This window comes from Papaver somniferum, chromosome 3 (genome assembly GCF_003573695.1).
Source record: "Papaver somniferum cultivar HN1 chromosome 3, ASM357369v1, whole genome shotgun sequence".
Classification (NCBI taxonomy): Eukaryota; Viridiplantae; Streptophyta; class Magnoliopsida; order Ranunculales; family Papaveraceae; genus Papaver; species Papaver somniferum.
In genome coordinates this window covers 69,262,459-69,276,897 of record NC_039360.1, presented here as the reverse complement: position 1 = coordinate 69,276,897, position 14,439 = coordinate 69,262,459, and the positions used below count along the sequence as shown (strand labels likewise).

The following is a 14,439-nucleotide window of genomic DNA, read 5'->3' as shown; positions in this document are numbered from 1 at the left end:
CGGGCAAACATGCAATTTCCAACTGTGGTTCCTCCAAGATATTATATTTAAATGCAAGAGGACTTGGGAAGCACACAGTTCCAAACCTAGATTAGGCATTCTCAGAAAAATTGGTTTTACAATATTGGTACAAACCAAATCTAGGTTGGGTGGAAGGCCATCAGATTGTGACTCATGTAGGAGAATAGGCACGTCATTATCAATCAAATCAAAATCTCCTAAATCATCTACACATGTCACATCATGCTCACAATCATCAATCAAATTAGCAAGTTCACAATCAGAATCATCAACATCATCAACAGATTTGTCCTCATGCATCGGCAATTCAATGGAAACATCATATGGAATACTAGAAGAGATATCATTCATTAAGGTCTGGGCAGAGAAGCCTAATGTATTTGAACCCAAAGGTTCCACAACATCATCAGTATAGACATGTTCTTCTAATATAATATCATAATTATCATCCTCAACAAAACAAGAGTGTCCTTCCCTAAAAACTATAGTGTTTCTATTCCACTCATTTACCTCTAGATTAGGTTCATGTTCAATATGACTATCATGAGTAGGGTTAAAAACACTATTTTGATAATTAATTTCATTAGGGATAAAAATGCTGCTATGATCATTCAATGTATGCATTTCTAAACTAGCAGTGTTTTGTTTGAGGAGATTGATGTTTTCCATTATAGATTGCATACAAGGGCTCATGTGAAATTGTTCGTCCTCCCCTTGTGGTGATTGATACATGGGTGCATGGTCGTTAGGGTCTATAAATGGTTGATCGCAACCTTGAAAAGGTTGATTATGGTCCCAATAACCACCATCATAATAATCTGTAGGTTCTACAAACCTTGGAATTTCTCCAGTCCGCCTAAATTCATGGAAAATATAGCAATTCGCAATAGTGTGGTCTAAGCCATCACATGCGGGACATGCATAGATTTCAGGTTGCCTAAGAAACTTAGATGTGAGAGATTCCTCATGTGATTGCATTTCTAAAGCTGCGATTCGAGCTTCTAATTGATCGATCAGTGATGATTGTGTGGGTGAGGCACTAGCAAAATGTTCATTTTCACGTTGTGGCGAATGATGCATGTGTGAATAGTCATTAGGGTTCAAGTATTGAGGCTCGGGACTTTGAAAATGTCCATAATAATTCCTATGACTATTGACATCATGGTCTATGGGAGGTTCATAACGTGAAGTATGTCCACACGCAAGTTCTCTAAGGGATTTGTTGTATTCCCCAACTGTAGAAAAAGATCTAGACATGATTGGGCTCAAAAGCTAAGTAACTATATTACAAAGCCCAAAATTTGGTTTTTAATGGGTTTGGATTTTTGGGAAAAATTTGGTTTTTATGGGAATGAAAAACATTTGGTTTTTGATGGGAAACATTTGGTTTTTATGGGGATAAGCCCACTGTTTTGGTTGTGCTTTGGTGAGGCAATGGGTTTGGAGAACTGTTGTGAAACAGAGCCCAACTTTAGGCCTAGAGTTTGGGTACACGGCCCACTAACGACTTTAGTAAGCCCAGAAACTAATGAAGCCCAGCTGAGTTGGTAGGTTCAGTTAACCTTGTTTAGGTTGTTTGTTGGGTTTTTGAAACCCAAAATTTTGATAGGGACAATCCCACAGTTAAGCTCAAATACAAACCCAAAAGTTAACTTAAATTACAAGCCCAACAAAAAAATGGAAAAAATTATTACAAGCCCACAAATTAAAAATGGAAGCCCACAGGTTGGGTTCTCTTAATGGGTTTAGGCTTACCTTTGAAGCACAGCCCAGCTGCTCAGTTTGGTTGCAAAAGCCCAGTTGGGCTTTAGATCATCCTAAGCTTTGGCTTTTCTGAGGCCCAGTTGGGTATTTCAGTTGCAAAGCCCAGTTGGGCTTTGTTCTTTTTCAGCTGCTTGGAATCAGCCCAGTTGGGCTTTGGATCATAGCAACAGCAGGACCAGCAGGGGGTAGCAGCAGCTTGCCTTTGCACAGCAGCAACAGCTGAGGCACAGCAGCAGGATCAGGAGCAGCAGCAGGAGAAGCAGCTCAGCTCTATTTGGGCTTCACAGCAGCACATCAGCACCAGAGGTTTGTTCTCAGCCTCACAGCAAGGTCACAGCAACAACAGCAGGGGCAACAGCTTCAGCAACAGGAGCAATTCAGCAGCAACAGGCTGCAACAGCAGCACCACAAGCACCTGGCAACTCAGAGAAGAGGTTCAGTTCCCAGAATGATGCAGTTGAAGCAAAGGAGAAGAGATTATGCAAATGATGCAGATGCACTAGAGGTGGTACTAAGTTACAGCTACAGATGCAATATGCAAGATGAGTACACTAAGATGCTTATCAGAACTACACAGCAGGTATGAGCATGCAAAGAACAGCAAGAAAAACTTCAAAAACACGGCAGCCAAGTCCCCGGCAGCGGCGCCAAAAACTTGGTGGGGGTTTTGAAAAACCTACAAACTGACCTGCAAGTGCACAGGGTCAATTGTAGTTAGTGATGGGAAGAAAAGGTTTGTCCACAGGGACTTGGAGGGAGCTATTGAAGTTCTCTAGCTAGTCTGAGCTAGTGACAGGCAGTGAGATAGTGACAGTTACAATGGCAATGAGCCAAAGGCAGTGAAGTGAAGAGTGAAGGTACTAGGGTCTTTGAATCCACTACTTGATCCTAAGCTAAGGCAGTACCTACTCAAATCATTGTTCTTGTTTCAATTCAGGGAAGATCATAATGGATGATTTTCTTGGCTAATCTTTACTCACTTGCCCCTAGCATCAGCTGTCTTCTTACAGCACAGCTGATCACAGGCTTGTTTTTCAAGAAGCTATCTATCACCCTAAGACAGTTAAACACAGTCCTTCAAATGGACTGAATTCTTAGCTACCATCATTCTTTCACCCCTAGAATCAGTTGTCTTCTTACAGCACAACTGATCACAGATGCATTCACTCAAGTAGATATTATCAGTCCTATGACATTTAAGCACTACAAGAACAATTAACATGATCATGGATTAACCTAGCATACAATTCAAGAGTATCATCTAGCCCCTAACATATGAAGTTAGAACATATTGAAACTAATTAACAACTGGAATTGAAGTTGAACTAGAACATTGAACTGAAACTAAAATTGGAATTAAACTGAAATTAACAGGACATTGAAATTAAACTGAAATTAACCCAAGTAGGGGGTATCTCGGCTAACCAAGAACACCCTACACAACACCCCCTCTATTTATACCCAAAAATATGAATTAGGGTTCCATATGTTCTTCCCCAAAAAATCCCCAAAACAGTAAAATTAGGGTTACACAATTTTTTACCTAATTTCTCTGATAACTGCTCCCTCACTTCGACCCATGCTTGTACTTCGCCTCCTGCTCCTCTCCGTGCTTCTCATGCCCTAAACCTAGTTGTTCCAACAAACCCTAATCTAGGTCAGTGAGATACAGTTGGGGTTAGGTGGAACAATTAGGTTCTAGGGAGATGGGGTGATGTTGTACAGAGTGGTATGGTGGTGGTTTGGTGGCTGTTGCAGGAGGGTTGGTGACGACAGGGAAGAGGTGGTGGTGATGGTGGTGCGGCAGGGTATGGTGGTTGCAGACGGGGTGAGCTCGATTAGGTTCTGGCTAGGGGTTGTTTGGTTTGTGGGATATAGACTTAGGGTGTTTGAGTGTTGAGCGGGATCATCGAACCTTGTTGTTCGGTGATGAAAGGCGTAGGATGATAACTTCTGAAACGGATCTAACGGAGAAATTGAGACAGATCGTGAGCGACCGTTGGATGCAAAAATACAACGAAACTGACGGCTCAAGATGGAGTTAGGTGCTGTAGTGTAAGGCGGAGATATCAAACTTCGATGCACAGCAAGGGAGCGACCGTCGGCTGTTCTGAGAACTGATCTGACGGCTGAAGACGCAAGCGGGTATGGATTTGGGTTTAGGCTTTTGGGTATAGAAGAGGGTTTGGGAAATCTTGAGCCCACTTCTTCTTTAAGAACAACTTTCTTCTTCTTGAGCCCATTTCCAGCTTTTTGGACGTGCGCTCCATTCTTTGCGGTTCCTTGCGTAATTTCTCCCGGCTTTCACACTTTTCTGCTCTTTTTGCGCCGCAACTCATTCCAATCTATTTATTACCTAAAAATGAAAAATTAAGTAAGAAAATATTTATTCTTGAAAACGATGAAAATACAGAATATGGGATAAAATGTAGAATTAATGCACAAAAGATGAGTTAAAATGCCAACAAAAAGGGATAAATATATACAATATTTGGCACTCATCAGTACACGTTTGGATACGGTTAACAAACCTAGAAGCGTGCAGTTCATTTGTGTATAACAAGCTAATTTTTTGATCTAACGGTTGAGAAATATTAGCTTGAATCTAAATCAGGTTTTCATCTAACGGTGAATATTGATTTCTTTGTTACCAAGGCAAAACCCTGATTTGAAAGACTATATAAAGGAGACATCTAGTATTATGAAAAACTAATCCCCACACCTTACGTGTGATACTAGTTTGCGTACTAGAGTCGGTTCTCCTTTAACCTTTGGTTTTCTTCTTCTAAAACCAGGTTAACGACTTAAAGACTTCATTGGGATTGTGAAGCCAGACCGATACTACTTTTATCGTAGTTGTGTGATCTGATTTTGCATCTTCTATCGTACGAGTATAATCAGATTGATTGGCTAGAGATTTGATATCTCCGATAGGCAAGATGTAAAAAGTAATCACAAGCATCTTCGTCTCATTGTTTGTGATTCCACAACATCTTGTTTCGCTACCATACGATTAAGATTGTTGTGAGGTGATTGATTAATCTAGGTTGTTCTTCGGGAATATAAGACCGGATTATCAATTGGTTCATGTTCACCTTGATTATTATCAAAAGACGGAACAAAAACTTTAGGGTTTTTCTGTGGGAGACAGATTGATCCTTTGATAGACTTGTCTGTGTGAGACAGATTTGTTTATTATCAAAGCCTGCGATTTTGGGTTGTAGCAACTCTTAGTTGTGAGTGAGATCAGCTAAGGGAATCAAGTGCGCAGTATCCTGCTGGGATCAGAGGCATAGGGAGTACAACTGTACCTCGGATCAGTGGGAGACTGATTTGGGTTCAACTACAGTCCAGTCCGAAGTTAGCTTGGAGTAGCCTAGTGTCTGTAGCAGCTTAATACAATGTGTGTTCAATCTGGACTAGGTCCCGGGGTTTTTCTGCATTTGTGGTTTCCTCATTAACAAAATTTCTGGTGTCTGTGTTATTTCAATTTCCGCATTATATTGTTTTATCTTTATAATTGAAATAATATAGGTTGTGCATTAGATCAATCAATTGGAGAATCTGACATAACGGTTGTTGATTGATATTAATTGACACTTGGATATTGGTCTTTGGTACCATCCAAGTTATTCCTTGTATTTGATTAGTGCTCGCAATTTCTGTTTGAGGAAATCAAATCAAGAGAGAGATATAAACTCGTTGATATACTTTTAATTGATTGAGTCTTGTTGATCTCTTAAAAGTATATTCGAGTTTGTCCATATATATTGCTAAGCGAATATTGGGTGGTGTTGTTAGACCCCCGCTTTTTCAAAAAATTTTATCCTTTCTTCTATAAAAATAATGACATAAAAGGCTTTAACTTTTGTTCGTCAAAAGTTCATTCTATCTTTTATCAATACTTTCATAACGACATAATAAAGATAACTTTTGAACAAGTATGGGACAGTCACAGGTTCACGGACGTAAACAACATATCCATAACCATTTGCAATGTAAAAAAATCATAAAGATTAAAATTGCAAAAATCATCTTTCAAATAACTTAGAATTTAAATAAATAAATCTACAAACATTGAAGATGAAAACGTTGGAAATAGCTATGTGTACTCACAATAATGGCTATTTCAAACCCTAGTTATCCTTCTTAAAAACACAAGAATAAAATTCTCATAAGAAGTTTCCTAGACAAAATCAAGACAAACTCGTAATGCCATACAAGATGATTTGTCCTTACAGGGTAGAATCAATCTTTTTCGCACGGATTTACACCAAGAATATCTACCAAAGGCGTATAAGAAGATTTTCTTAACAAAGAAGAATCATACAAAGTCATTAACGACCATGAACCATAGTTCACATAAGATGATTGTGAACATTCAAGAATCCCATAGCAATGCGTACTACTGCCCATTCTTGAACTTCCTTCTTTGTGATTCACCAACAATATTCTTGTAAAAGCTACAAATGAGCTTAGAAGAGTATTACTCCAAGAATACAAGTGCCCAAGTCCAATAAGTGGAACAAGTGCGACGAAACGGAGCAAAACACTCAAAAACAAGAGACAGGACAAATATCAATCTTAACTTATCCAAATTCATGAATTATCATCTCCATTTCGAAGAGAGTTCAAAGAGGAAGAGAATGCAAAACGAATGAGGTCATTCCGACTTCGGACGAAGAAGATACGGCCAAAACAAGTTTACCGAATATCGACGTCTACAGGCCAGTAAACGAATTTTCGTGTCCTGAAGCAATATGCAAATAGGTATGCGTACTAAAACCCCTGGATTTTGATTTTAAATGATGGTATGCATACTTGGTATGTGTACCATGAAGTCCAAACATCCGAACTACTATGTTCAAACCTAAACATTTAAGAACCTTAAACATAGATCAAGTTAGGTAGAAATGAACGATAAGCAAGATCATTATAAGTACTCTAAGCAAATAAAAACACAAATCTTGCTCAAGTTTATAGACATACCTTCTTATACTAATCCAATTGAATTCTACAGCCTTACCGAACATAATCTGTGTGCCCCAATTATCGTGCTTCCCTTACCGTATACATAACAGGGCATTCCTTGGTGAGGATGCACTAACAACACACTCAAGTTGTGTTGAGGTGAGTAATGTCTTGCTCACCACAAGTGACTCTTGGATTATCATGAAAGAGATCGCTTTTAGAACCTTTCACATCCAAATCCATCTTTCCAAAGAGCTTTTTAAGTTCCAACATCATGGATACTGCCTTCTCCATAGTCATGGAATTTTCTGGGAGATCATTCATTTTCACACTCAAAACATCATTGAATTTATTTGGTATCCACTTCTGAGTGCGTTTAGGAACAATCGGAAACTTCTTCCTATTACTCTCTTCTAGAATTTTACGAAGAGAATCATATTGACTATTCTTTTCCAAGTTAGTCTTTCTCCAACTGGGAGCATCAGATCTTGTCTTAGTCTTTACGAAGTTATCTACGATTGTGAAAAGGATTTGTATGACATTTATAGGCAAATTTAGGTTTATCACAACACCGATTCCTTTGCCTAAATGTTGGACAGTTACAACCTGTAATGTTAAGGAGATTATTCTTAACATATGATCTTGGTTTTACAACTTCTTGTGATGCCCAAACAAGAATATCATGAAGTTTCTCATTCCTTATACGGAAAGGACATCTCCTTTCCAGGTGACCTTTATTTCCGCAATAGTGGAAAACATAAGGAATGTTCTTACCTCGATCCGTGTGTGCTGATTTTGGAGGTTGATATACTTTGCTCTTTTGAATCTTAACCGTCGGTGAAGATATTTCACCTTTGCCATCAGTGGAAACCTTTTGTTGAGAAGAATCACTAGTCTTGACAAATTTTACATCTTTGCTAATACTTGGAGCACTATTCCCTTATAGCCCAACCCTCGTGTATCACGATGATTTTTACTTGCTCCTAGCATAGTGGTTAATTTTCTTGAACTAGTCATGAACTTTTTCAAGTCATCTTCCAACATCTTGATTTTATCAAGAGTAGCAACTAAATCAGGCTCAAGGCATTTTTCTCGAGCGAGATAAGCGCTTTCTCTGTCATCAAAACTTGTTTGTTGGGAGTTAATCCTTGCTTCCGATTATGCAAGTTTCTCTTCCAACAAAAAGTTTTTTGATAAAAATTATCACATTCAAGTGACTTTATACGTAGGTTTTCCTCAGAATCCTTGATGATCGATTCGTTAGAACGATTCGAAACATAAACACCTGCATAACATCTTCTCAATTTCTTGTTTTCTCGACAGAGAGGAGTTAGAAGAGGTGTGACATGAGAAGTTGTCATCTTCTTCTTTTCTAAAGAATTCAAAACATTAACATACTCTGAGACTTCCTCATCAACATCTCTATCAATATCTGAATCACCTTCACCGGAAAGTTCATCCAACTGTTCTTTTAGGCGTATTTCCCAGACTTCAACGGGTTCTATATTAACAGAATGTTTAGATACTGACCTAGATGTGACAGTTATCTCAGGTGAATCCAAGTTTTGAAAATCATCTGGTAATTTATGAACTGGTACGTTATTAGAGATAGACTCGTCCATAATAATCAGATTGCTACAGACCACAACAAGGAAATACGGGAGTCTTCCATAAAACTTTTTATGAATTAACCACCAATTAATTTGTTATGTACAGTAATCAAATATCAAATCCAGGGTCTCCAACCTAATGGTTTTCTAAAGGGATAATTGGCGTTTAGTACCCAGGTTTTTCCCAACACTAGGCTTTGGTCTAACATTTGTCCAACGTTAGTGCTTGGTACCTGGACCAGACGTTGACTGCTTAATTTTTCACTTCCGTTTCATAATTATTTAAAATTCAATTATTAAACGAGATTACAGTTATATCCTTCACTCTAAAAGATTTACACACCAACCGTTCAATGTTAACCCTAATTCCTTCATTCACCTTCTTCTCCTTCTCCAAATCGTTGCCGCCTCCTCTATCATCAAGAGAGAAGAAAAAAAATCGTCCCCCATTATAACAGCAGCACCATCTCATCCTCCATCAAACCCATCTTCGATCGTTGTAGATGGAAGATAGTAACACGCCCTCCACTTCAGAACCATACAATCCTTCCCTATTGTCTTCTTCTCAACATGAGCAAGGAATTTAATCTCGTTCAATCATCTATACCTCTCAATCTATATACAGTCATGTAATTTATTTCTTAGCATCACTCATCCATAATCAACACCAGTTCAAGAAAATCAACCACAAAATTGGATTTCCATTTAATGAAATTAGGGTTTTGATTCAGTAAAATTAGGGTTTCAATTCAAAATTTTGGTTTTTGATTTGATTCAGTAAATAAGGGTATTTTTTTGATCGAGGAATTAGTATTTCGATTCATCGAAATTGGGGTTTCGATTTATTTATTCAGTATTGTTTGATTCAGAAATTGGTTGGGGTAATTTGGTATGTTCGATTCAGTAAACTGATGCTTTGTCTTTTGGATTTGAGAGAGTAATTTGAAGAAATTGTGACTGCAATCTGAAGAACAATGATATGGGAACCTAAGTCTGGTTACCAGTTTGTGTTGGAGGCGGAAAAAATTGATATTGGACGTGGAAGAAGAAGAGAAAGTTGGGGATCTTAGGGTTTATGATATTGTATCACCATCCGTAAGCTAATTGTTTGATCAAAGCCGTTAGATTATGGATCCACTTCAGGTCATAATTGTAAACTTTGAATTTTTGTTTTATAAAATTAATTAAGTCTGGTCATAAACAGTCAATTTTGGTCAACGTCTAGTCCAGGTATCAAGCCCTAGCGTTGGACAAATGTTAGACCAAAGCCTAGTTTTGGGCAAAACATGAGTACCAAAGTCTAATTATCCCTTTTTTAAAAGAAAAAAGTGAAGATTAATAACGAAGGAGACAGCGAGGAAGGTAATGGTCATAGTTTGGTTTTGTTTGACTTTTAGAGATGGTAAATAGGGAAATTCAAATTTGAAAAGTGAGTTGATTTTAGAATTTGTGAAGGCGATGGGAATTAGAAAAAACGTGCGTGGAAAATAGAGAAAACCTTTCTCATTCTTATGTCTGAACCAAGAAATCCCTTAGATATGATGCAAAATGGATCTTGTATTTGTGTTGATCAGAGATTCGTATATGCAAAAATAGAAGACAGATTCTGAAGAAAGAGCCCTCCTCAACCCCCAACAAATAGAGGAAGATTTAACCAATCACATAGTTTGGCCCCCTAGAATACTACATCCTTGTAAAATCTATTTGATCGTACGAAAAGGTCGAGTAAATTAAAGTTTTCTATCATACACATTATTCAGAATTCTTGCAAAGCGGAATCATGTAGTACCAGATACAAGATATATCCTCCAAAGAACAATCACTAACAACTCGTTCGGTTAGGAGAATTGGAAACCTAAGAATTCAGTTATGGGGTAATCCAATTCCAAGAATTGAATCCCAAGGAATTCGATTGAAATCCTAAAAATTTATGTTTGGTTGAGGTAATTCAATTATCTTTGTTTTCACCACGGAATCCAATTCCATTGCACTACTGGACCAATGCAATGAAAATCTACTATATTTGATTCCTAGGAATTAAAATTCTTAATTGCAAAGAGTTCATTTGCCCAGTTCGGTTTAAAGAATTGGGTACATTCCCTAGGAATTGGATTGCCCAGCATCCAATTCCTTGAAACGAACAATAGCTTCCATAGCTTTGACACTGTCAAAGCTTATGAGAGTTGTAATATGAACTCAAATTATGTATCTTTTCATGAAGAAACTAATCACACAGATTCAGTCATCGGACGGACAACTCAATCCGAATTGATTCCACATGAGTCTGAATCTACGGATTAGTCTTCTTTGCAGTAATATATCTAGTTATTTTCAAAAAAAAAAAAAAAAAAAAACTTGAACCGAACATGCAGTAAGTTTATTAAAATATTTATTAACTAGTTATTTTCAAAGAAAAAAAAAATCCTTAACATGGAGTAAGTTTATAAAAATATTTATTAATTATTCAAAGTACATAGCTAACGTCTTCTTACAATTGATTCCTGCATAAAAAAACACTTCCATCTTGTTTGTTTGCAGCTGACTCGGCGTCTGGATCTGAGTCAACCTCTGATTCGGGCCGAGTCAGCAGTCAGACCGTTTGTTTTGCATTTTGAGTCAGATTTGACTCGACCTATGACTCAGACATAACCCCTGACTCGGACCCATTTGAGTCAAGTAACAAAATACCCCTGACTCACGGGACCAAACCACTGACTCACGTTTTATGAGTCAGATCTGACTCAAAACAAACATATTGAGTCAGATCCAGGTGAGTCAGGTGATTTCACTCAAATCCAAATGACTCAGATCCAGACGACTCAGATGAGTCAGGAGTAAACAAACATAGTGTTCCTGTCTATTAAATTTATTTTGATGCCTCCACTTGTACGGTTGCCCGTCAACTTTGGCCCGTTGTCATATAACAAGTTCATTGGGGTTTTGAGAATAATCAAGCTCCCCTTAGGAATTGTTGTAGTTAGTTCACACTTCGTCATTGTCTTGTAACTTGCTTGTGCACCCTCTAAGAGCATTTGGTTTGGACACTTGGAATCAACATCGTGTAAATGACTGATACCAATCGAATATATATGAGGAATTGATCTCAGTTTTGAATCAACAATCATCTGGAAATATCTTAACGAACCAGCCATGTATGATGATCAATAGTTAGATTAAAAAGGATGATACACTTTAAGATCAGTGACAACACCAGCTACTGAACCAGCTGCAGCTGCAATTGAGATTACTAAACAAGCTGCACTAAGTATCTGAAGGCACGTCCATTTAGTACTCCACCTGGGTATCTTTTTCTGTGATATGTACATCTCCACCGGGAAGTAAACTGTCAAGGGCCAAAACCCAAAAGCGCCAAGAATCCCAACAATGTCATTGAAGAACGGAAGAAGCATTGATATGATTGTAGTTAGTACTACAAAGATGGTTCTCCAAACAAGTCTGAATAAGTTGAGATTGTATGGGCGGAATCCGGGGATAGGTACTTGATAGTTTTTGTTGATGAAATCACTCTTTGGCCATTTTGTTGCCGCCCATTTTTCGATGAAGGCAAATAAAGGTTGGCAGTAGACTTGGTAAGCCCCAACAAGGTGAATTACAATTGCGACATTGGCTATGTCAAGTAACCAATATGGATTGTAGAATCCAAAACCGGTCAAAAGGTTCCCAGGTGCCATATCACCGAATGCAGCATAACCCATACATCCGCAGAGCATGTAGAAAATCGTAGTAGTCGAAACACTGATCAAACTTGCTTTCTTCATAGTTTTAGCTTCTGAGGGGGGTGCTTTAATAGTGTCCTGTTTACGTCAGATTACACAGTTAGAGGCTGCTTTTGATTAATGGTGGGTTTGGCTGTCTAAATAATAAGTAAAAAGGTGCAATTAGAAAAAGCCGTGGCCATACTAAAAATAAAATTGAACCTGAATTTCAATTAGGATTATTGAATATGAGTAGGCAAAAGCGATGTTTCCAAGTGCTTGGAAGCTTCTCCATATCTTTTGGGTTTGAGTTACGGTTCCGATGCTTATTCCAGTCAGACTTCCTTTGAATTTCCCATTCTCTGAACAAAACAATACAATCAGCAACCTTAACATGAAAATGGAACCAAGTACTCAAAATTATGAATCGCAAGAATTATAAACCAACCTGCCACTTTAGCGATTCCGAGGCCCATTCCGATCCCGGAATAAGTAAATGACATGACTGCAGCAACCATTGATAGCCATGAAATTTGATCAAAGTCTGGAATTTGGGAGAATATGATTTCTGATACACCAAATGCTATCATGTACGGGGTACTCGATGCAAGGCACGGGCTATCGTCATGGCTAGCGTGGAAACAATTCGACCTCTTTACAGCCCTGTTGTATTCAAATTGCAAACCCAGAAAAAATTAGAATATATCTAATCATGAATAATAATCAAATTAACCCAAAATAAAAAAAGTTCAGGTGAACTTACACCATACTGATGGATGCTGCAATTGTATATCCAATTGCGACACCAAAAAGATTTATGTACTGAATTATCCCACAAAGCTTTGTCTTAGAACCACCTAAATTAGTACTAACAGCATCCATGTAAGTGTAGTTTCTCTTGCCGGTAGCATTGTCACCAGTTCTGTAGCAGTCAGCTAGTAAACAGGATGTGTAGTAAATCACAAAGGCAAACAAGAACATCACAGCTGGACCAGCGATCCAACCAAGCTGAGCTATGGCCCATGCTAATGAGAGCACTCCTGATCCTATGACAGCCGTTATAATATGTGCACTCGCTGTCCATACGGTCCCTGCGAATTTCATCATAAAAATCAATACATATTTTTCCCTTCAAAAAAAAAAAAAAAAAAAACTTTGATAACGGGTTCTCCTGACGTAATCGGGTTGTCCAGGCCCCAGGGTCCGAATTAAGTTAGTTAATCCAGGAGGCTCTGTAGATATAGCGGCTGCTTACGAAACCCCAATCACGTACCAACCTACTTGCACCAACTAGCCCCTCAAAGTTTAACCTCAAAAGTGATAATTAGGATATTCAAAAGAGTGATTTGTATTTACCTGTTCTTTTAAGACGGCCATCATCGTCAAAACATTTGGATCCACCTTGCGGGTTTGACATTACATCAAATGAATGATCATACTGAAACTGTTGGTTCTTAGTTCCAGCAGTAGCATTAGTCAAATTGATGTCTCCCATCTTCAAACCAATTAAATACCGACGATAAGTAGCAGAGAAAGAGAGAAAGCAAGTTTTAATGGTCTGGTTATCCTTGTAGCTAGTTGTACAGTTGATTATCTCTGTATATATGGTACCAAAAAATGCACAGATACAGAGTTTGAAGTTTCAGTTACTATAGATAGACAGAATACGTATCAAGATGAAGATATATGTTATACTAAACTAGCGTTTAGCTTGAATTGTCTCTGTAGTAATATCCAGATATAGAGTTCTTATACAAAACAAACACACTCCTCAAGACGCACGGTAACCAAAATCTGAGGAGTATGGTTGATTGGTTGTTAGTTGAAAGAGATAGAGAGAGAGAAGTTTTTTCTCTACTTCTTCTTCTTTTTATTCTAAACAGTGAGCTAGACAAGACTGCAAAGAAAATGATCTTTGGGTAGGGAGGGGATTTGATGGGATATCAGTAAATTCAGTACTGAGTTTGTGTTGTTGAGACTTGAAGAGCTCAGGGGTTTATATAAGTTTTTTTTCTCAAAGGGATAGTGAGGAAATGAGGACAATCCACGTGGTTCAAAGACTTTGAGCCAATTCAATGGTAGTAAAGCCTGTCAACGACCCCCATTAGGGCCATCCCTTCTCTTTTTCGAACTAACTATCAGATATTAAAGGTGTGTATATTGTATAGGAAAACATGGGTCATGAAGCAGCTCTAAAGCTCTCCGGTCTCTTTCACTAAAAAAAAAGAAAGATTTATACGTAACACTTTGGATGGCTCGTAATATGGATCTCTTCTGAAGTACACACTTGGGAAATCTTTTTACTAGAAAACTAATTATGTCCCTTCTTAGCCAACTAACTAATAAGTTACTTACGG

General features: G+C 38.0%; 1 protein-coding gene across 1 annotated transcript; it reads right to left on the bottom strand.

The window, feature by feature from the left end:
- Nucleotides 1-11,519: 11,519 nt before the first annotated feature.
- On the bottom strand, nucleotides 11,520-14,037 carry LOC113356424 (amino acid permease 3-like). The gene is made up of 5 exons (XM_026599548.1): nucleotides 13,439-14,037; nucleotides 12,846-13,173; nucleotides 12,531-12,745; nucleotides 12,305-12,444; nucleotides 11,520-12,181 (listed from the first exon to the last, which is right to left on the bottom strand). The coding sequence occupies exons 1-5, from the start codon at nucleotides 13,575-13,577 to the stop codon at nucleotides 11,540-11,542; spliced, it is 1,464 nt and encodes a 487-aa protein (XP_026455333.1). The 5' UTR covers nucleotides 13,578-14,037; the 3' UTR covers nucleotides 11,520-11,539.
- Between the last annotated feature and the right edge of the window lie 402 nt (nucleotides 14,038-14,439).